The 20,245-nt window shown below is 44.9% G+C and overlaps 1 protein-coding gene and 1 long non-coding RNA gene across 2 annotated transcripts in view; one reads left to right on the top strand and one right to left on the bottom strand.

Annotated features, from left to right (window-relative positions):
* Positions 1 to 4,194: 4,194 nt before the first annotated feature.
* The window catches only part of LOC121480531, a 36,844-nt gene continuing 20,793 nt past the window's right edge, over positions 4,195 to 20,245 (bottom strand). Inside the window, exons 2-3 of the long non-coding RNA XR_005985003.1 lie at positions 7,622 to 7,687; positions 4,195 to 4,344 (exon numbers count right to left, since the gene is read on the bottom strand). This is a non-coding gene — a long non-coding RNA (uncharacterized LOC121480531). The remainder of the gene's footprint in view (positions 4,345 to 7,621; positions 7,688 to 20,245) is intronic.
* On the top strand, positions 16,385 to 16,707 carry TNP1 (transition protein 1). The gene is made up of 2 exons (XM_041737122.1): positions 16,385 to 16,523; positions 16,679 to 16,707. The coding sequence occupies exons 1-2, from the start codon at positions 16,385 to 16,387 to the stop codon at positions 16,705 to 16,707; spliced, it is 168 nt and encodes a 55-aa protein (XP_041593056.1).

Raw genomic sequence — 20,245 nt, 5'->3', positions numbered from 1 at the left:
GTTGGTTAATTATTTTATGTAAATCCAAATAACAGAGCATTAAGCAGATCCTGCACTACAGATATGTATCTAATAAACAATGTATCTAATATATAAATGCAGAAATTATATATATTGTGTATATAAAATGCAGATATAAATAGATTAATCACATATACACAACGTTAAATCTTAAAATGATGCATTTTCCAGCTCATTTTTGGCTGAAGCCCAAAGAATAAAGAACAGAATAACAGGGAGAAAGTATTCCCACATACCAAAGACTGTAGGCAGCCGGGGAAGGAAGCAGTTAACATTCCCTAGGGGAAGCCTTCAACTAGTAGGAGATGAAAATCAATCAATGGATAAATGTCCCAGCCTCCCATCATCAGGAGGGACAATTCTAAGGTACATCTTATATAGTTTCTACCTCCCTTGCCTATGACAGTCATCAGCCCCGTAACATATTCTATGCTCCCCCTTTCCAGGCCTACACTCTCAATTCCCACCATTCCTGCTTCCTAGAATCTACTTCATAATATAAAACCTGTACTCAAGTCCTTGTCTCAGGCTCTACTGGAGGGTGAGAAAAGTCAAGTCACTCCCACAATGTAATACCTTCTTGAGCACCGGTTTTTTTAGATATCAAAAACTCAGGAAGGAAGCAATCTTCAAAGAGCTTTTGTTTTGTCCCCCAGCCAAAGCAAGGAAACAATAGGAAAATGTGGCTCTAGGATTCAAACAAGGAAGAGGAAATGCTCAGAGGATTCACACAAACTGATAATTCAGTGAACTCTCCTGTCACAACATTATCATCAGTGCTGCCGTTGTTACTGTCAAACACCAGAGATGCAGAAGTCGGACAGGGTCCCTGCTGGGCGGGCATTCAGGACGGTGGAAAAGACTCCTGGGGCTAGGACCTGTTTCAGGCAGTTCCTCTGCTTAACACAATTACCTGGCTGCTCCAGCTGTGTGGAAGGGGACTGTGTTGTAGAGACCGCAGTGGGATACCCATCAAGATGTAGTGCTGAGTGTCAGGGATGGGAGGACTCTGATTTGTGACAAGTCTCTCATTCCCAATATAGAACCCGAGGCACATCTAGACAGCTGGCTCTCTTCTTTTTCCCCCATGGATTTCAAACTGTGCTTTAGAAACAAACAGGGATTCTGAGGCCAGGAATGAAATAGCCCCAATAATGTGTGGTCCTTGGGATCTGAATAGGAAGCCAAAAGAGAGCAAACTCTTGCGACTCAATCCCAGGCTCTTACCCTTAGCTCCCCTGCCTACAATACCTAACTGGCCCCCGAACTATTTGATAAATATGGGCAAGAGAGAAGTGGAACCAACAAAGTCAGTAGTTGTAGGTTCCAAAGGTTTAGGAGAGAGGTTACAAAGTCAATGTTCTTCAGGGTTCGGGCCAGTAATATGTCAGTGAAACAAGCAGAGATTTGCAGAGATGATGGTGAAGAGTACATGCCCCAACTCAAAGGTACTTCTGAACTCAAGGGGGATGCAGCGTTGTAGAACAAATTTTTAGGAGCAACCAAGAAGTCAAAAAATCCAGATTGTATATGAAAGTCACTGACTTCAGTGGTGGCACCTAGTTCGAATGTTTATTGCTCACCCCATGTTGGCCTGCATGGTCCAAACACATCTGTGGACTAAAGTTAGCTCCGAAGCCATCAGGTAAACATAATCACGGGAGTAAGATAATCTGCTGTAATTGGAGAGTGTATTGAAATAGACATCAGATGGCATAGTAACAGACAACCATAAAATTTTTGAAAAGTGGAAAGAATGGAGAAAGTCTTTAGAAAATGGGTTGTAGACAGGCAGAAGGTATTGCACTTGAATTAATAAACTTACAAACTTCCATTTGGGGCCAGTTTCAACATCTGCTATTATGAGGTATAAGGATAATGGTGACTTTATAGAGCATTATGACCACATGACATCACATAATGTCCTGACCCTGGGAATAGCCAGTTAACTTTCCTCCTGTCACTGGCTTAACTGCCTCAGGACACCGGGTTCAGTACTAGTAGGTTCTGTGCCCTAGCCCCACTCGCCTAGTCCTACCCTCAACCCCCCAAATGACCTCTTTTACAAGAAGCCTGACTACCACCAAGACAAGCAGAAAGACGGCCCATTGCATGAAGACATCCAGACGGAGTTGAAGGTCCATAAATAGAAAGGATAAACTATCACAAAGGGTTTAGAAAAGGAAAAGTGAAGTTGACACTTACACAAGACCCAAAGAAAGAAGATCCTGGTCCAGGCAGAGCCAGGATGAGTCCCAGGGGCTTAATGAAGCCCAGGGGACTGTGAGAGTAGAAAGGACACTCCATTACCTCTGCCTTTCAGTGATTTTTTTCAAGTTAATCATTCACTGTGTTTGTTCAGTGTGTTTCAGTTGTAAATTTGATATCATTGTTACAAGATAAGTGAAATAATAGCACAAGTTCCAGATAAAGTCTTGTTGGAATGTGGCCATATAGCCACTCACCGTGGCAGCTTTTGCCTGCAAAAATTAAGACATGTACTATCCAGCCCTTTATTTTCCAGGTCCCTCCAAGTGGCCCTGTCACCTGACATAACTCACAAAAGCTGCTGTGAGGTGTAACTTCAGTCATGATTTTTTCACTTCATACAGGACTTTCATCAAAAAATATTTGATGCCTTAGACACTATGATTCAAAGTTCTTGCACTTAATTTCAACCTTGGGGCACCTGCTAGGCAGGTGTCCCTGTGCTGTTACTTTGACTCTGTAGACTATAAGCTCTTCAATAACATATGCACGTGAACAAGGCCAAGTTCTATGTAAATCTGGCAAAAATGGTGAGGGTGATATAGGTGACTGGCACCAGAATGAAGCAGGAAAACCTAATGACCTCCTTTGCTTTCTCCTTCTCTCCCAGACTCCACCAGTGTATGCAAAACATGTGACTACAGCACATTATTACAAGATACAGTAGAGCATTACAACATGGTACCACCTCAAGGCAGAACTATGGCATATTACTACAGGGCACCACTGAAAATATATTTAGTTGCAATGTTATAACTAACCTTTTACTGTGGGGTCCCACTGCAAGATCTGCTTCTATCTACTGTTATAACTAACATTTTGTATTAAAGTACCATCGTAAGATATACTTACGTCCGGTAATGTAACTATAACATTATTGTAAGATGCCTCTGTTCTTGGGCCCAGGGACACCTGCCATAACACCTTGAAACTATAATCTCTCCCCACTCCCATGCTAAGACCAAATGCACCCACCAAGAACAAATCGGCCATCAGAGAAACCCATGTTCCAGCAGGAACAAGCAGCTCATCGATATCTAGAAAGTAGGACAAAACACAGGGACCTACCTAAGATGGCTCAACAATAGGTTCTGCATCTTTCAGGTTGCAAAGAAGATGGAAGAATTGGGTTTCGAGGCCTCAGTCTTATAGATCAACTTTGGTCTGGCTGGCATATGATTTTTTTTAAAGATTGCAGAACTTTTACAATTTAAGGGTAATGCATTGGGGGTAGGAGATGATGTGGTACCTTCATGTGAATTATTTATACAAGTTTCAGGTTCAATGACACAAGGGATTCCACACAGATATCAGAATTACTTGACCCCAAGGGTCCCAAGACTGTATTATATCTAGAGTATACTGTCAGAAGATGCTTGGGGATGTCATCCTTAAAAAAAAAAAAGTTCTAAATACTCATATGCCATTCTAGGCCTCTGTTATGTTTTTGCCCTTCTTCATGTTCACAGTTCCTGGGCTCCATCTTGACAGGACCTGAACTAATTTCTAGAAAAACTGGGCATTTTCATTACTAATTACCAACAAGTGGAGCTAGAAGTATAAGCTGATGATCTGGTCATGGATTTTCTGGCTGTTGTACCCCAGACCAGCCAGCTTAGAAGATCTCTTTCAAACCAAGTTAAGTTCTTTTCACATCCAGAAAGCATCTCAACCTATCCCAAGCCAAAACCCAATCATACATTTCATTAGCAAGCCTCTTAAGCAGGAAGTGTGTATTTCCCCCTGACTCCCTTGTTTATCCCTCTATCTATCATCATACCTCACTTATCCTGTTAACATGAAAAAAAGGCCAGGGTACTCCAGGTTGTCACTCTCCAGCTAAGCAAAAACACACAAAACACCATTTGTCAGTGAAAGGAGACAGATTTTACTTAGAGACCCGGGGGCAGAGAAGTAAAATCAAAGATGATTATGGTGGTCTTGGGCCGGCCACAAAATAGGCTTTTCTTTTTGCTGGCCGTGGAAGAAAACAGGACATGGAAAAGCATGACGTCAAGCAGTGTCTTCAACCAGAGCATTGGTGTATGCTGCTGACTAAGGAGACAAGAATGACAAAGTATAAGATTTACACTCAGGAAACCCATGTATTTTTTTATATATTTAATTTTATATGTATTATTTATATTTTTTATATATTTTTTTTCTCAGCTCGGTTTCTCAGATTTAGTGAGACATAGGCCAGAAAGTTTGAGAAATCCACCTTCAAAAAGGTAGGCTCCAGTGGTTATGTCAACCTCTCTACTGAATGGGAAGATTCATGGGAGGCTCTAGCATAAAGAAGACAAGTAATGAATGCAGAATGTTTAGGGTTTGTTTTTGTTTATTTGTTTGTTTGTTGGTTTTGCAGGACTGGTGGGCAAGTGGGAGAGCGCTGCAGTTTTGCAAGGAGCAGGGAGGCTGTCAAAGAGTTGGAGACAGTCTCTGGAAGGCAAAGGGAGAGCTTTGCTTTGACAAAGGCATGACACTTTGGAACACCTGCAAGCTAGGATGGCAGCTCCTCAAGTCTGAGAGTCCCCTTTTGTAATCAGAAAATGTCATCAATACCTTGTCTTCCTGTTCTTTTTCTGGCATAATTTCCTTGCTTTTTTTCTCTGTAGTAAATCCTTCAGATGGCACGATGAACACTTACATCTACAAGCCTGCACCATCTTCTTACATTTCCCAATTCTGGCCAGCCCCAGGGGTCTTGTTGCAACAGCAGCCTCTGTCTGCTGTCCCCCTCCTTCACCCCAGGTCCATGTATCCAAAGCAGCCCACCCATCACTCCCTTTATATAGAGAGACAAGTGGCCATGACATGGGAGCTCCTGGTAAAAGGACCTGATGATTGGTGATGCCTGTCACAATGGCTGAAAGTCAACAGAAGAGCTTGGTTGGGTGGTTGGGAAGCACTGAGACATTTGGATGAAATCAAGAAAGGACCTGTTAGGACTACTAGAATCAGCTGGCTGCCCATCAATGTAGCCCATACAAACCACCCTGTAGGATACAAACCAAGTAAAATTGTACTAGTCTTTCAGACTCCGTATCTTCAAAGTCTTTATTGGCTGGCACATTTAGGTATGCATTCCTGGTCCCATCATCTTATTTCTAGAAAGAACTTTTTTAGCAAGGATTTGAACAATATGGATATTTTTAAAGAATGTATTGAGGACAACTGACATACAATAAACTGCACATATTTAAATGTACAATTTGATGTTTTGATGTAGGTGTACGCCCATAAATCTATTTACACAAATCGATAATAAACATATCCTCCACTCCCAAAAGTTGCCCTGTGATCCTTTGTAATCTCTCCTTCCTGCCTCTCCCCTCCCCAACTCCAATCTCCAACAATGTAGAGTTCAAACCTGTAGCCCAATTTATCTTGATTATCTACTATCCCTGCCATGTCCCCCAGAACCCCGCAGAAATAGGGCTTCAACCCCAAGAAACTAAGTCTGGGAAGAGAAGACATGCATACAAAAAAAAAATTCTGGACAGAATCTGGTAAATGATGTAAAATGTGCCCAAAAGATGAAGAGTTTGTTGAAGAAGTAATTATAGAATTCGGGGCCTTTGTTTTGAGTTTTGAAGGACACATAAAAATTCAGTAAGTAAAGATGCTAAAAAATAAAAAATCAAGTAAGATACTGAATTTTTCATGAACACCTGTACTTTTTCTGTTTCAAATAACTCAACTTAGCTGGAACAGCAGAGATTACCTGAGGTGGAGAAAAGAAGACATGGCTAAAAAGCAAGGTTGAGGTTGAGAAGGCAGATATGAAACCTTGTAGGGTGGTAAAGAGTTTCCCAAACATTCTGACCAAGAGTGACATGATTAGTCTTGCTTTTTAAAGTTTCACTGGACAACAGTTGGCATGAAAATAGAGATCCAAGTAGCTTCCACAATATGTCCAAAATTAACAAGTAATGGTCAAGGGTTGCCACCCCAGAGCATGAAAATGTCAGGATCATGAAGGAAGATTCAACATGGACAAGAAAGGAGAGGGAAGAGTCCAGGAACACACTTGGATGGTTGTTAGGTAGTGCCAGAAGGCAAAGACCTGCAGGGAGGCCCCAGGGGACAAGTCCTCTCTCTTCCTTTAAAGCTTGGTTTCAAACACACTTCTTGAACAATGGCTCATCCTCTTTAAGAGGATCCACCTCTTGCAGGGGCAAGGGAGATGATAATCCAAGCGCCTCCCATAGTCCCTCTAGTTTTCTGCCTCTTGCAGACACTAGAAGGCAAGAAATTCTACAATACTCTTGTTCTTGGGCAGCCTGGGTGGCTCAGTGGTTTAGTGCCATCTTCAGCCCAGGGCGTGATCCTGGAGACCCGGGAAAGAGTCCCATGTCAGGTTCCTTGCAGGGAGCCGGCTTCTCCCTCTGCCTGTGTCTCTGCCTCTCTCTCTCTCTCTCTCTCTCTCTCTCTCTGTCTCTGTCTCTCATGAATAAATAAATAAAATCTTTAAAAAAAAATACTCTTGTTGTTCTTTTAATGTAAGACCTGTGGTTTTATTCCTAGGGAATGCAATATAGGTTGAGAAGAAAGAGAAGAGAGATACATAGAATTGTATTTTAACTACCTATGTACACATATGTGAAGTTGAGTTTAATTTATTCTATGTCCTCTTTCATCAAAAGTTACTAACAGTCCAGTTGTTTCCATACCTAAAAATTGAGATCTTTAAACTAAAAGGATTAGAGTGGATGATCATGATATGCCCCAGAGATGATTTGATAGAACAACTGATTTATTCATCCAAAATTGTATTGAAGATCTGCAGTGGCCTCTGGGCCTATATGTTTCTGTGTTCTTTCCTATGCATTCGCGGTGGTGTGGGTCAGAGTGAGGAATGGGCAGAAAGGAAGTGATGGAGCCATGTTTGTGAGATCCCAAATTATGACAAAAATCTACCTAAGAATTTACCAGCCTAAGTACATATCAACTTGGATCCCTCTCCCTTACACACACCAAATACCTGAATAAATCCTCACTTTGTAAATAAGATATCTTTGTTCAAGAACTTTGTTTTGACAAATAATAGTGATCCACCTCTCGATTAGCAGGGATTTCTTGAGAATTTCTTGAGTGCCTATCTTTATGCTTAGCATTTTTTTAATGTAAAATATGTATGAAACAGTCTTACCTGAGAAATTATTCCAGTTCCTTATGCAAGAACAACTCAGCTCCTCCATTTGTTAGCTGCAGAGTCTTGGACAAATAACCCAACCACCCTAGTCCTGTAATGCAGCAATAATAGTACCAACCTCACAGGGTTGATATAAGGATTAAATAAATAGGTAAATATCTCTAGAGTACTTACCAATTCCTGCCACTGCTCCAAGCACAAGCTATTATCTTGGCTCTGTACTCCCAGAATATAAGGTGCCTAAAGGAAGACACAGAGTGAAATAATAAGGACCAGTCAAGATTGGATGTCCATCCCAAACTACAGACTTATCTCTAAAGGAGGAGGTTGAGGGCAGGTAGAGGCAAAGGACACATGGGTAAAGTGAGTCTGGAAGAACCTTCTATGTCAGAGCAATAATGGTTGAATAAAGCCTCTTTAGAGAAGCTTGGCTGTAAAGCAAAGGACAGAGTGGTTGCCACAGAGAGGGTTACCTTCTTCTGCTCCAAACAACCTCCACTCTCCACTACCTCACCTCCTGTCTCTCCTCTACCCACTGCACTCCTGACCACACCCCCTTCCCCTTTGTCTTTGCAGGAACCTAACAGTCACGTGCTCCACAGGGTCAAATAAGGATTGGAAAGCAAGATGACCCTCCTCCAGTGCTAGGCACAGTGCCTAGCACTCAGTAGGTCCCCAGTGAGTAATATGAGCACCCCAGGTCTGGCGCTTCCATGTATGAACTTCATATAGTTACTTTGCAACCTCACTCTTTCTTTTTATTCTGCTGTCTCCTTCCAGCTACGTCCCCTAAAACATCCAAAGGCTGATGACAAATCCTGTAATTTTGCCCCTAGACCATCTCTTCTACTCCTGTAGTTTCAACTACACAAAACTCTACTTTACCAATGCTCAGCTCTACATCACCAGTCCCCATTGCTCTTCTCAGCTAGTTATCTATATCTCATTTGTCCTCTGAGCACATGAGTGAACATTGGGTCTATTCAGTAGGCATCTCCATCTGTGCAAAACTAAAACCAGTGCTTTATATACAAATATAGGTGCTATTTCAGTATCTACTGGTTATTCACTCAGGACAGAAGTCTAAGACTCAAACTTTCCCTTCATAGCTCTTCCCTTTACCTCCTCAGTGTTTTATAATCCATCCCTTCTTCTCCATCCCCATCACTGACTTGGATAAGTGTTCTCTGGGTTTTAATATTCAAGCCTTTTGTCCATATCTGTCCTCTTGATAAACATGAAGTGTGTGCCACTCCCTGGGTGATGAAACTCCCTGCCCCTATCCAGCATGGCAGCAAAAATACATGAGGAGACACTGTGCAGAAGCACTAAAATTAAGTAGACACAGATTTAATTCCCACCTCAGCTATTTAGTATTTATGTGTCCTTGAGCAATTTCCTGATGCCTTTAAGGAAGTAATTTCCAACTGGGCATTTAGTTCCCTCATTAGTAAAATAATAGGATTGCCATTAAGTCCCTGTCCTTCTGGCTTTAACTAAAAGAAGATTTTTAAGACCAGAGAAATGAAATAATCTGTCCACGTTTAGTAGATCAAGAGGCTTGGATCAAGAAAATCAGTCTGAATAAATGCTGAAGGAGATCATCCCAGGTCCTACTGCTCAGCCCCTCTCCCATAGGTTTGGTCGCTGACCTCATGTGGACTTTGTGACATCCCAGAGTGGGGAAATCCAAGTCCACAGTGGCCTCGTTTCTTCCGATGATCCCCCTCTGCCCCATCTCAAGGCTCAGAAAATCATTTTCAGGTAAATAACCAGAAAACCCACGTTGGGATTCTAACATCTACCATCACTGAGTGCAGCCACTCTAGGATATAGCATTGTTGCCCATTCCTTAGGACTCAGAGGGCTTTCTTCAGGAACGTAGAAAAATGTACCACCAAGAAAAGGGGGGGGAGCAACTGTCAAGTTCTTGAGTGTGTGGTCCTGAGGGAGTGTAGAAGTAAAGGGAGCAGTTGGGGAATGTTTTGTAAAAGGAGGAGAGAGAGAGGAAGTAGTGATGGAGGCATTACTGAAGAGGCTTCATTCATTTTCAGTCATGAGGCATTGCTTCAGTGAGAAGCAAGGCATTTGCAAATATTCATCAAGCCCCCATTATGAATAAGACATCGATCAGCTCTCCTGGACTATAAAGATAATTAGATAGAGATTCTCTGGATCTGGATGTTTACCATTAGAAGTGCCTTAAGTGAAAAGGAGCTTCAGAGGCTTACAAACAGCCCTGTACTCAGGGGACCTGAGGCTTGGTTTATGCTCTGCTATCATCATCCGGAACATCTCTTTTAACAAGAGGCCAGTATAATCATCTTGCACTGGATCCCACCCACAATGTAGCTTGTTCCGGGGACACATGGCCTATGAGGAACAGGCATCACAGGAAGTTTCAAGTAAGTCAGGCCAAACTATAGCTAAAAAGGTAACAAAACCATAAAGGAAAACCTGGAAAATGTCAAGTTGGCCTTATGTGCCCACCTAAAGAACCTTCTGAGACTCTCCTACCCTAATCAGGGATGTTTATAACCTCCATTTGTCTTTGCTTCCTTACAGCATGGCGAAACCACCCAGCACTATTGCAGGACAGTGGTCTATAGGAGATACAAATATTTCCGCACGGTGATATAGTCCTTACCAGACCTCCAGAGCACCTCTGTGGCATTACCCTCCACGTTTCCTCCCAGAACAAAAATAAGACTGCCCATCATTGACAAATTTTTTGATCAATAAAATCTGGTCACTGCAACACACAAAGAATCCGCATCTTTGGGGTCGAGGGCTGGGGGAAGGAGGTCATTATCGAAAGCAAAGCCTTTGTTTTGAAGATTTCCCTAGGGAGTCATCCCTGCTGTCCCAGGATAGGGTGCGAGGGGAAAGGGTCACCAGATCTTTGTGTTTTGGACCACAGAATTCTGAGATCTGTGAAAGAGTTACTTTGTTCTCCTTCTTTAGTATAAATACAGCTAAACTTACTTTTCAAAATATGAGCAATTCTGCCCAAAAGAGCAATGAAGAAACCAAATAGGCAACAAGTCTATCAGGCAAGATTTCTTTGTCACTTCCAATTTTCAAGATCCTCAAGAGCCAAAGTAAAATTGTTCTTCCAGCATATCTTCTCTCCTTCACCCTTATTGCTCATCACTAAGAGTAGGAAGTGGAGTTTGGAGTTTCTTCACAGCAAGCCAAAGAGATATAATTGGATTATGATGTTCTTTCTTGACCAAATATTGGTCAGTGGAGTTATAAGAGACAATTATACAAAAGATAATCCCAGAAATACTGAGAGTCTCCTCTGGCCAATGTACCCTACCAACATGTTGGTCACAATGCCTTGCAATCAATTATAAAGGCATTGACCGTCAAGTGTGACAACACTCTGTCACTCTGATCCTTAGCCCCTTTGGGTGTCAACTCTTCTCCCTTTCACAGGGCAGGTACTCTCAAACTCAGTGACATGATAGTGCTTGGTGGGTGGGATAATATGAAGAGGGCAAGAGTTCATGGCTTGTGGCTTTCAGAACATGAAGGGTGAAAAGAAAAACAGAGAAAGAGCACAGGGGAAAAAAAAAAAAAAAGACCATAAATCTCAACAGTAGTACTTCATGGCACAGTGGCAAGAAGCCTGGCCTGGAGATGAGGAGATCTGGGCTTGAGATCTAAGTTTGCCTATAATTTGCGACTTTGGCCAAGTTACCCTTCATCCCCAGACCTATTTATTATGAAACTGTTCTCTAGCAACCCTACCAACTCAAAGTTCCTTACTCTGGTTGGTAGATGGATAAAACACATTTGTTCCTAAAGACCACATGAGGCCAAATGATTGAATATGTGTGATATTTTCATACCATAACACCCCTTTTGTATTCTGAGGCCACAGCCCTGTTTTTGCCTTATTACTGAAGGGAACTGTATCCCCAGTGCATTCCAGCAAGAGACAGCTTTTTCTTCATTATGGTATAGACAGGGGTTAAGATCAGTGGGATCAGGGGAGTAGCTAATGTGGAAACTTTATTTGGAAGCTTCTGAAGCCTAAAATTTAGAGTTACTCTGTGCACTATTACACCATGCAGCCTTATCGCTAATAGTTACAAAACGAATGGACGTATTCAAACAACATTTTGAAAGTCCAAAAATAACAAAAATAAAACTTTGAATTTGTTCCAAATGAGAATCTCAAATTTGTGCAGAAGACCTCCAAATTCTCACACCCTACCTCTAAGAATTCACTATCTTCCCCCACCCAGTCCTCCATCTTCCTTCAGTATTAGATTCCTTCCCTATGGCCCTAGTGTACCTGTAAAAGAGAAAAGGCAAGCAGATGGAAAGTGAAGGCCACATCTACTCCTGTCTAGCAAGGAGGGTAGTAGGGAGCAGTAGGCAGTCTCTGGCATGGGAATCAACAATCCCCGGTCCAGCCATAGCTCTTGCACTGCCAGGGTGTAGCCCTTGGACAAGCCTCTTGACCTCCAGAAGGAGGGGGGGTCCAGGTGACTCCTGAGGAACCTCCCAGGGCCACTGGTCTTGTGATGTGTCTCCTCCCTTTTAGCAGCCCAAACTCTCTCTTCCTGGAAAACAGAAATTGTTTATGGAAAAACAGTTTTGGGAAAGCAATTCAAAAAGGTTGGGAAAGGAGCCTGGAGGACAAATGGGAAAGAATCCCAGCAAACCTTCAGGCAGAACCCAGTCATCCTCAGAACCAAGATGCTTCCTTGTTTCCCAGAACTATATGGGAAGAGGCAAGTGGAGTTGAGATCCCTCCTTCTTTAGCTTTGGGCTCTGGGTTCTCTTTATTCCCTACAGGAGACAGCAGATGAGTCTTGAGCTCAGAGACCTCTGCCCCTGGTGGGACCACTCTCCAGCAGCGTTCCCATCCCATTGCCTGCCCCTAAGCCCCCTTCGCCTGCCCAAACAGCAGCAGCAGCAGCAAAAGCAAAGGAGACAGGGCGTGCATGTGAACAGGGTAGAAGGTCCCCACTTCCCAGCTGAGGTCAACATCTGGAGAGACTTAGGTTTTAGAGAGGGATTCAGACTGAGTCATCAACATGTGTAAGGACTGTCAGCAACTTTTCCATTTTCCTTCTTAATAAGCCCCAATTCCCGGCCTGCTGGGGAGATCTAGCCCTGGGAAGACATCTATTGGACTAAACAGGAAAATTATGGAGTGAGTTGGAATTGGAGAAGTGAGATGGGACCCCACCAGAGATCTGACTTCTAAAACAGTGATGCCTAAAGCCCCTGCCCCTTCCTAATCTAAGAAAAGGGCTGTTGAGAGTACTGACCTCCAACCCCTTCCCCACAGCACCACTTTGGCCATCCCTCCAGGAGATAAAAGACTGCTATTCTGTTTATCCACCTGTTTTCAGGCAAGATAACACTCAGCCCAAAGACAGAGGGAGCTGATAGCTCCTCTTCTAAAAAGACAAGAAATTTAGTTCTCTCTCCATGTCCCCTTAGCAATACCAGAAAATATCCATTTCTTTTCAAGAGAAACAAAACTAAGACCCACCAGGGAAGCCAAAGTATGGAACAAATAGTTTTACTGGGCGTCTCTGCTATTCTTGTGCTGGATTATTTGAAGGAGCTCATGGAACCACTCTGTGCCTCAGTTTCTACATCCAAAAAAGAAGAGGAGTTGGGCAGCCCAGGTGACTCAGCGCTCTGGTGCCTGTCTTCAGCCGAGGGCCTTATCCTGGAGACCTGGGATGGAGTCCCACATCGGGCTTCCTGCATGGAGCCTGCTTCTTCCTCTGCCTGTGTCTCTGCCTCTCTGCTCTCTCTCTCTCTGTGTCTCTGTGTCTCTCATGAATAAATAAATAAAATCTTTAAAAGAAAAAAAAGAGGAGTTAAAAAACAGAATTAGAGATAAGAAGACAGTCAGCAGACTGGATTCACAAACACTTTGCAAAGGTTAGCTCCAGGTCCCCTAAGGGTCAGGAGTGAACTCCCTGTGCTCTATCTAAATCTCCCTTGGCTCACGCAACACCGAGGCAGAAATGGAAAGAGAAACAGAGACGGGCAGCAATGCCTAATGCTCAGCTCCACTCTGTCCTCACTCCAGGAGGCCTGACCCAGAAGCCAACCCAAACACCCACAGCCCCAGCCCCGACTGGCCTGCAAGCGCCTCCCCCCACACAGGACTCTGCTGCTGGAGTTTCTCAGCATGTGTGTCTGAAATCAGAACTTCTCCTTAATCCTAGGCAAAATGGGACTCCTCTTTGTTCATCAGTTCTCAAGTGTGACTGCCTTATTCCCTGTGATGTCAGCTTCCCGTTGGCAGAGTGGGTCTTTGGGGATGGGATGGACTTAGGGCACTGGGGATAGAAATATTATCCAGTCTCCAGGACCATCCAGAAAATGTATTTCCAACTAATGAGGCCAGTTCCTCTACAAATGCTTCAGCCAGCAGGCTTAGGAATAATGGGGCCTATGATGGAGACAACGTCTTTTTCACCCTTCCCTGTCTAGAAATGCTCTTGTATGGTATCCAGAGTCACTTTGTGTCTTACTGTCTGTCTTCATAATGCCCAAGAGGCAAGAATGAATGAATGTTCATTGACCACCTATCGTGGACTCTGTCAGTACCCATGGAAAACACAGTAGAAACTTAAAAACACAGCCCCTAACTACAAGCAGCCTACTACAAAAGTCTGAAAATGTCAGGGATCACCTAACCCAACCAGTTTATTTACAAAAGAAAGGACCTGAAGTCCAGAGAAGTGATGCTTATGGTGTACTCAGGACTGGAACCAAGACACTGCCTCCTCTTGAGATCATACTCGCGCACACTACACGGCAACATGGGCATGGATCAGGGTGCCACACACTTAGATTTGGTTGACTTTAAGAACAGTATTAAAGGACCATGGGCCCTGGACAAATTACCAAGAAAAATGAAAATTTGAAAAGTCAGGAGCACCTTCCCTGGAGAGGTGGGACAAAACGGAGAGGAATGAGGCAGTTGGAAAAATAGAAGGACTTTTTATTTATTCAACAAATACCCTACACATCCTTATCAGGCTCCTGCTCTGTGGCAGGAATGTTCAAGGCCTCAGGAACATATAGCAGCAAACACAATTTTTAAATGTGTGCTTTCACGGAGCTTGCTTGTAGGGGTGCACAGGAAAGTCCCAAGATACAAAATGACAAGGCTGCAGCCTGTTTCCTGGAGCTCCTCCTTCTTTGAGCAAATCAAGGTCTCCCAACAGAACCCTCCTGGAAATAGGATAATAGAAAGTATCATTTCTGATGGCTTTTCAAGGAATCTAGGTTTCAAAACATGACGTGTACTTTTACCTATAGACATCAGAAACGCCAAGAGTAGAACTTGAATGAGTTCTCTTTTCTATTCAACCCACTTTTGCTAAGAGCCTGCTGCATGGAAGGTGCTTGGTTCTTGAACGAGGATGATAGCAGGGGAGAGAGAAGGGGGAACAGAAAGAGGGAATTCTTTTGAAATGTTTTTCCAAAAGACTGAATATAAGGTATGAATGAGGAAGAAGAAAAGGTTGGATATTGAATCCATTACTGGGGAAGTTGGAGATGGTGGTGATCTCCAACTCACACTACCTGGAGCTCCACGCCCATGTACCCAGCAATCATGCAATATCTCTATTTGGAAATATCAAAGGCACCTCAAACCTAAAATGTTTTCAACCAAAATGCATGATGACCACTAGCCTTTAAGCCAGTGTGTGGCACCAGCATCCAGCTAGCTATATTACACAGGAACAAAAGCTACACTTTGTACACCTTCTGCTCTGCTCTCATCAACCAAAACCAGTCCATCCATCACCAAGTCTGTGCCTGTTGTCCACATCTCTACATCCTAATCAACACCCCTTCTGGCTCAGGCCTGAGCCACAATCAAATATGCCTCCTCCTGAACCACTGCAATTGGCACTAGACTCTCCCTTTATTCATTCTACATCCCCATCAATCCACCTTCTACCCAGCAACCTCTAATCTCATCACATTACCCTCTTAAACAATTTTCTGTAGCTTCCCAATGCACATGAGCCTAGTCTGGTCTCTGCCTCTCTCTCCAACCTCATCCTGCACCCTGTCAAGATGTAATTATCCTGCACCATGTTGGGAAGTTATTGTTTACTGATTTGTGCAGATTTCTGATGACTTTTTCCCTCCCTGATGAGGCTGAGGGCCACCATGAAACCAGGCTCTATGTCTGGTTTTATCCACAACGATTTTTCTAACACCTAGGTGCATAATGCATACTATGTGATCAATAAATATTTGACGACTGAAGTTTTTTAAATGGTGAAGCCAATGGTTCTCAACGGAGGGTGATTGTGCCCCTCCCCCAAGGCAATGTTTAGAAACATTTTTGGTTGTCACAGCTACTGGCATCTACGGGTAGAGGGTCAGGGATGCTGCCAAATATCCTACAATACACGGACAGTCACAAAATTAGCCCATGGTGTCAGAGTTAGATGAAAGAGAAAGAATATTTATATTTTGCTCATATTGAATTGGGTCTCCTAGAGTCACATCCTTGCAGAAATACATTTGTGATCTCCCAGTGGTGTAAGAGAGATTTAAACACACATGCACATACACACACGAACAGTCATTAAACTTCCTACAGGCAGGAGATACCTATTTTAATGGTCTCTTGTACTCCCCCAGAGGCCTGACACAGAGCAGAAATTGAGTTGTTCAATAACACCTGTCTGGAAGTCCTCATTTAACATAAAAAGGGCCTCAAAATTGAGGATAGCCTTGAGCTGCACTCAAGGGGCCAACTTATTTCTCCTATATGACAAGTGTAACAAAGCTCAGTGACATCACAGTGGAGCCCCACCCACCTGCTAAGCCACACCCCTTCACAGTCACAATGGCTAAGGCCTTAAATACCCAGACTCCTGGCCTCCGGGCCCTGCAAAGCCCCTCATTTTGGCAGAAATTACAATGTCTACCAGCCGCAAGTTAAAGAGCCATGGCATGAGGAGGGGCAAGAACCGAGCTCCTCACAAGGGAGTCAAGAGAGGTGGCAGCAAAAGAAAATACCGGAAGGGCAGCGTGAAGAGTAGGAAACGGGGCGATGATGGTAAGGATGAGCAGGCGAGCACTCAAACAGGAGCCCTCCCTCGTGGAGAATTTCCTGTTTAATTTCTACTGGGGCAGGAAGAGGAGAATGGGGACGTTCCAACTGGTGTCCCTGTTGACTGGTGTCCCTGTTGCAAACATGTCCTTCCCCTACAGCCAATCGCAATTACCGCTCCCACTTGTGATGCCACCCGTGGGCTCTGTCCTGGTGGACTTCACACAGCACCAGGCAGCAAAGAGAGGATGACGGCCAGAGAAGAGCCTATCGTGTGGGTTAAATGCCAATCGTGACGAAATGAGGAATGTATATGTTGGCTGTTTCTTCTTAACATCTCAATAAAACTTTGAAAACTGAACATTCTTTTTGATCTGTTGGCTGGAAAATGGGCTTGGGCAGACTTGGGAGAGAATTGGCAGGTATGAAACCATCCAACAGGTTGGGAGAGAATTGGCAGGTATGAAATCATTCAACAGGACTTGGAAAATATCAAGAGTCATTTGTCGTTCGTTGACTCTCCCCCCATGCACCTCAGCACTGGCTGGGCACCATCACCATACTCAGGTCTTCATTTCCATGTGCAATCTCCCTCCCCACTATGGAAAGGGACCAGTGCTAATAGACCACCTGGAAGAAATGCAGGGCCAGTTCTGAGCTGTAAAATATAACGAGAGACCTTGAAACTAGAGCTAAAAGTAAAGCTAAGAGACAGGTCCCAGGTGTGGAGACACTCTGACCGTATGGGTAGGACTAGCAGACTGTTAGAGATGGGGAGACACTCCAGGGGGCCAACAGTCTGCTAGTCCTACCCATACAGTCAGAGTGTCTCCACACCTGGGACCTGTCTCTTAGCTTTACTTTTAGCCCTAGTTTCGAGGTCTTCACACTCCGGGCAGCCAACATGGTGTTCACCCTATGTCAGCAGGGATATTGCCTGTGTGATCCACTGGTGCACCTGTGATGTCATAAATGAACCTCAGCCACGTGTGTTTATATCACACCTTGGTTATATCTGCAGCCAATATCTCTGGCCAGGGATCCAGCACCTCTGCTCAACATCCCCCCACTAAGGGGATATTTGGCTTGAGTTACCTCCGAGGTAGCAGGCAGTACCAGGGTGGCACCAGGTGGCACTGAGACTCCCTTTAAACCAAGCCACGCCTTTGGGATCCTGAAGGGGAAGCAAGCAGGAAAAGGGAGAAGAGGGAATGAGAGGACCGTGGGTGTGAAGTTTTCACCAGCGAGGGAGCAGGTGGCAAAACCACTAGTTAGGAGCCGCATGGAGATACAGGGGTGGTCAGATGATGAGAAGGCGACACAAGCCACAGAAAACGTCTAGGTCATGGAGCAAAGATTTTTTTCCTGTTTCCTAACCCTAGCGAATGCACACTGCTTCAGAGCAAAATCTCACCTGATGTTAAGACATTGACACTTCTGGATGCTTCTAACTCCTCAAACTTGTGTTTCCCTCCAGTTTCTACTTTTGTAAAGAGAAAAAAGTATCTAAAAAATACATATAAAATGTACTCCCTCATCTTCCACGGTTTTACTGACACTTCTGGACGCTCCTAACTCTTCAAACTTGTGTTTCCCTCCAGTTTCTACTTTCGTAAAGAGAAAAAAGTATCTAAAAAATATATATAAAATGTACTCCCTCATCTTCCACGGTTTTACCTCCTCTAATATCCCTTTTGTTTGTTTTGTTTCGAACCCTCCGGGTTTGCACAAAGCCCTGCCGTCCCTAATCAGAAATGACAGGCTTTCCCTACATGGAGCCAGAGCTCCCAGGGGGCACGAGAGAATGTGAGGGCCATTAGCTGCCTTCCCGGAGTTCTCTTTCCTCCATGTAAAGAAGGCTTGAGGGATCCTTGCGACATGTCAACCTTCTGCTGCTCTGGATATAAATAGACGAATTTATTGGGTTCTGAGGACACAGTAAGATGGAGTTTGGGTGCCAGATGTTTAATAGAGACCAATACTCAAGAGTCAGGGCAGTGCGGGACCCAGGGCTCAGAAAGGAGGTGAACAAAGCATCGTCCATCAGGGACCCAGCTCAGGTTCCCACATGGGACCGAAGCCCTCATATTCCCCAGCCGCCCAGTCAGGCTGCTCTGGTTAGGAGAGGAGCTTGGGCAGAACTTGCAGGCCCCCCACCCCCAGCCTGCTTTTCCTTTTCCCCTGCCCAGTGCCCAGCTCACCGCCCACCACTCCAATGCCTCAACTCAAGACCCTTGACTTCTGCCTTGACCCTTGACCAAAGTTGCTCCAGAAAAGGTGGAGCAGTGGGCAGGTGCAAAGGGGTGAAGTCAAGAGTCAGGAACAAGCGAGAACAGCAACAATGCTGGCAAGGGCAGCTCTGAAGGAGCGGGGGAGCAAAACAGTGTCCCAGGAGCCCCCACGAGAGCCCAAACTGTGTGTGTGGTGCAGGAACGGGGAGGCCGCAGCTGCCTCCAAGTGGGAACAGACTGGAAAAATCCCAACATACCTCTCCCTCAGCCCACGGGTCTCCACCTGGTGCCTCCACTGGCCAAACTCGGCCGGAAGCCCTCAGGTCAGGGGTCCCCGGTGATACAGAACCCAAGGCCCAGCCTCGCAGGGCGTCAGGAGTGGTAGCTAATGCAACTCTGGAGGAAACCGTCTTCATTAGCCGTCCTGTTTGTCTGATGCATGGTCACAGGCCAAGGTCTCTTCAGGAAGCGACCAGCAGAGAGGCCCCAGACCATGTTACCTCAGGGCTCCAGAAGCCTTGGCTTCAAAAGCCCGTTTGCCCATCATTTGCCAGACTCATGTTCTCCCCAGACAGAATGTTCGAATACACTGTTGTATTTCAATAATTCTCTCAGCATTGAAACAATCTAACTAATTGGGGAACAGCCCCAGGCTAGTCAGGGCAGCCAGACCCTCGCCTAGTGACTTCAGTCAGGTTGTGAAAGGAATAGCAGCCGCCCGGAAAACTCTGTTTTGCTGCAAGAACATTTTCCAGGCCCACATGCTGGAGCTTTTCCAGCACGAGTGTTGATTTAGTCCCTGCCCTCCAGGAACATTCATTCTGCCTCTCTGTTGACAGCTCCTTGCAAGCTCAGCACCCACCAGGCAGGCCCTGGGAGCTGAACCAGCACAGGGGTCCTCTGACCACGTGATGCCCAAAATCTCGCCCTCTCAGTACTTGGTACTTTTGCTACATCTCCCCGAGCAAGGGGGACTCTGTTCCTCCCTCCAGTTGTTTCTGGAACGCCATGTCCTGAAGTCATCACTTACTTGGCCTTTGTGGAAAGGCAAAAAATAAAAAAATAAATAAATAATAGTAAAGTAAGGGATCTTGGCCAGAAGCCCTTCTGGGTCACCTTGACCTTCTTGGGAGCTGACTTGGATACAGGGCCTCTGCTCCCCTGGCCTCAGGGTGCAATGAGAGTGGTCCCAGAGGACCCGGCTGTGTGGGTGGACGGAACCCAGAGGAGCGGTGTGGAGAGCACGGCTGACCCCCATCTCCCACTCGGGGCTGCACCAGATGACCCTGGGTGGGACCCGTGCGACTCTGCAGCGCAGGCAAACAGGAAGTTCTGGAGAAACACTCAGGCCTGTGCTGAAGAGAAGGTCCAGCATCGGCAGCTGGGAGGGGACTCCGCATGCCCTGGGGGCAGTCAGGGCAAGTCAGACATGGCCTGGGGCTCGGCTGTCAGGGGCACCCAATGGTTCTGTCCTTCAAGACTAGAGGAGAGCAGCAG

Source organism: Vulpes lagopus, chromosome 22 (genome assembly GCF_018345385.1).
Source record: "Vulpes lagopus strain Blue_001 chromosome 22, ASM1834538v1, whole genome shotgun sequence".
NCBI classification, from domain to species: Eukaryota; Metazoa; Chordata; class Mammalia; order Carnivora; family Canidae; genus Vulpes; species Vulpes lagopus.
This window is presented reverse-complemented; position numbering and strand designations above follow the sequence as displayed.

Bases quoted from the DNA above. Each gene is read 5' to 3' on its own strand.
- TNP1 (XM_041737122.1), top strand. From the start codon at position 16,385: ATGTCTACCAGCCGCAAGTTAAAGAGCCATGGCATGAGGAGGGGCAAG. The intron at 16,524-16,678 runs GTAAGGATGAGC...CTTCCCCTACAG, and splicing joins TAGGAAACGGGGCGATGATG to CCAATCGCAATTACCGCTCC.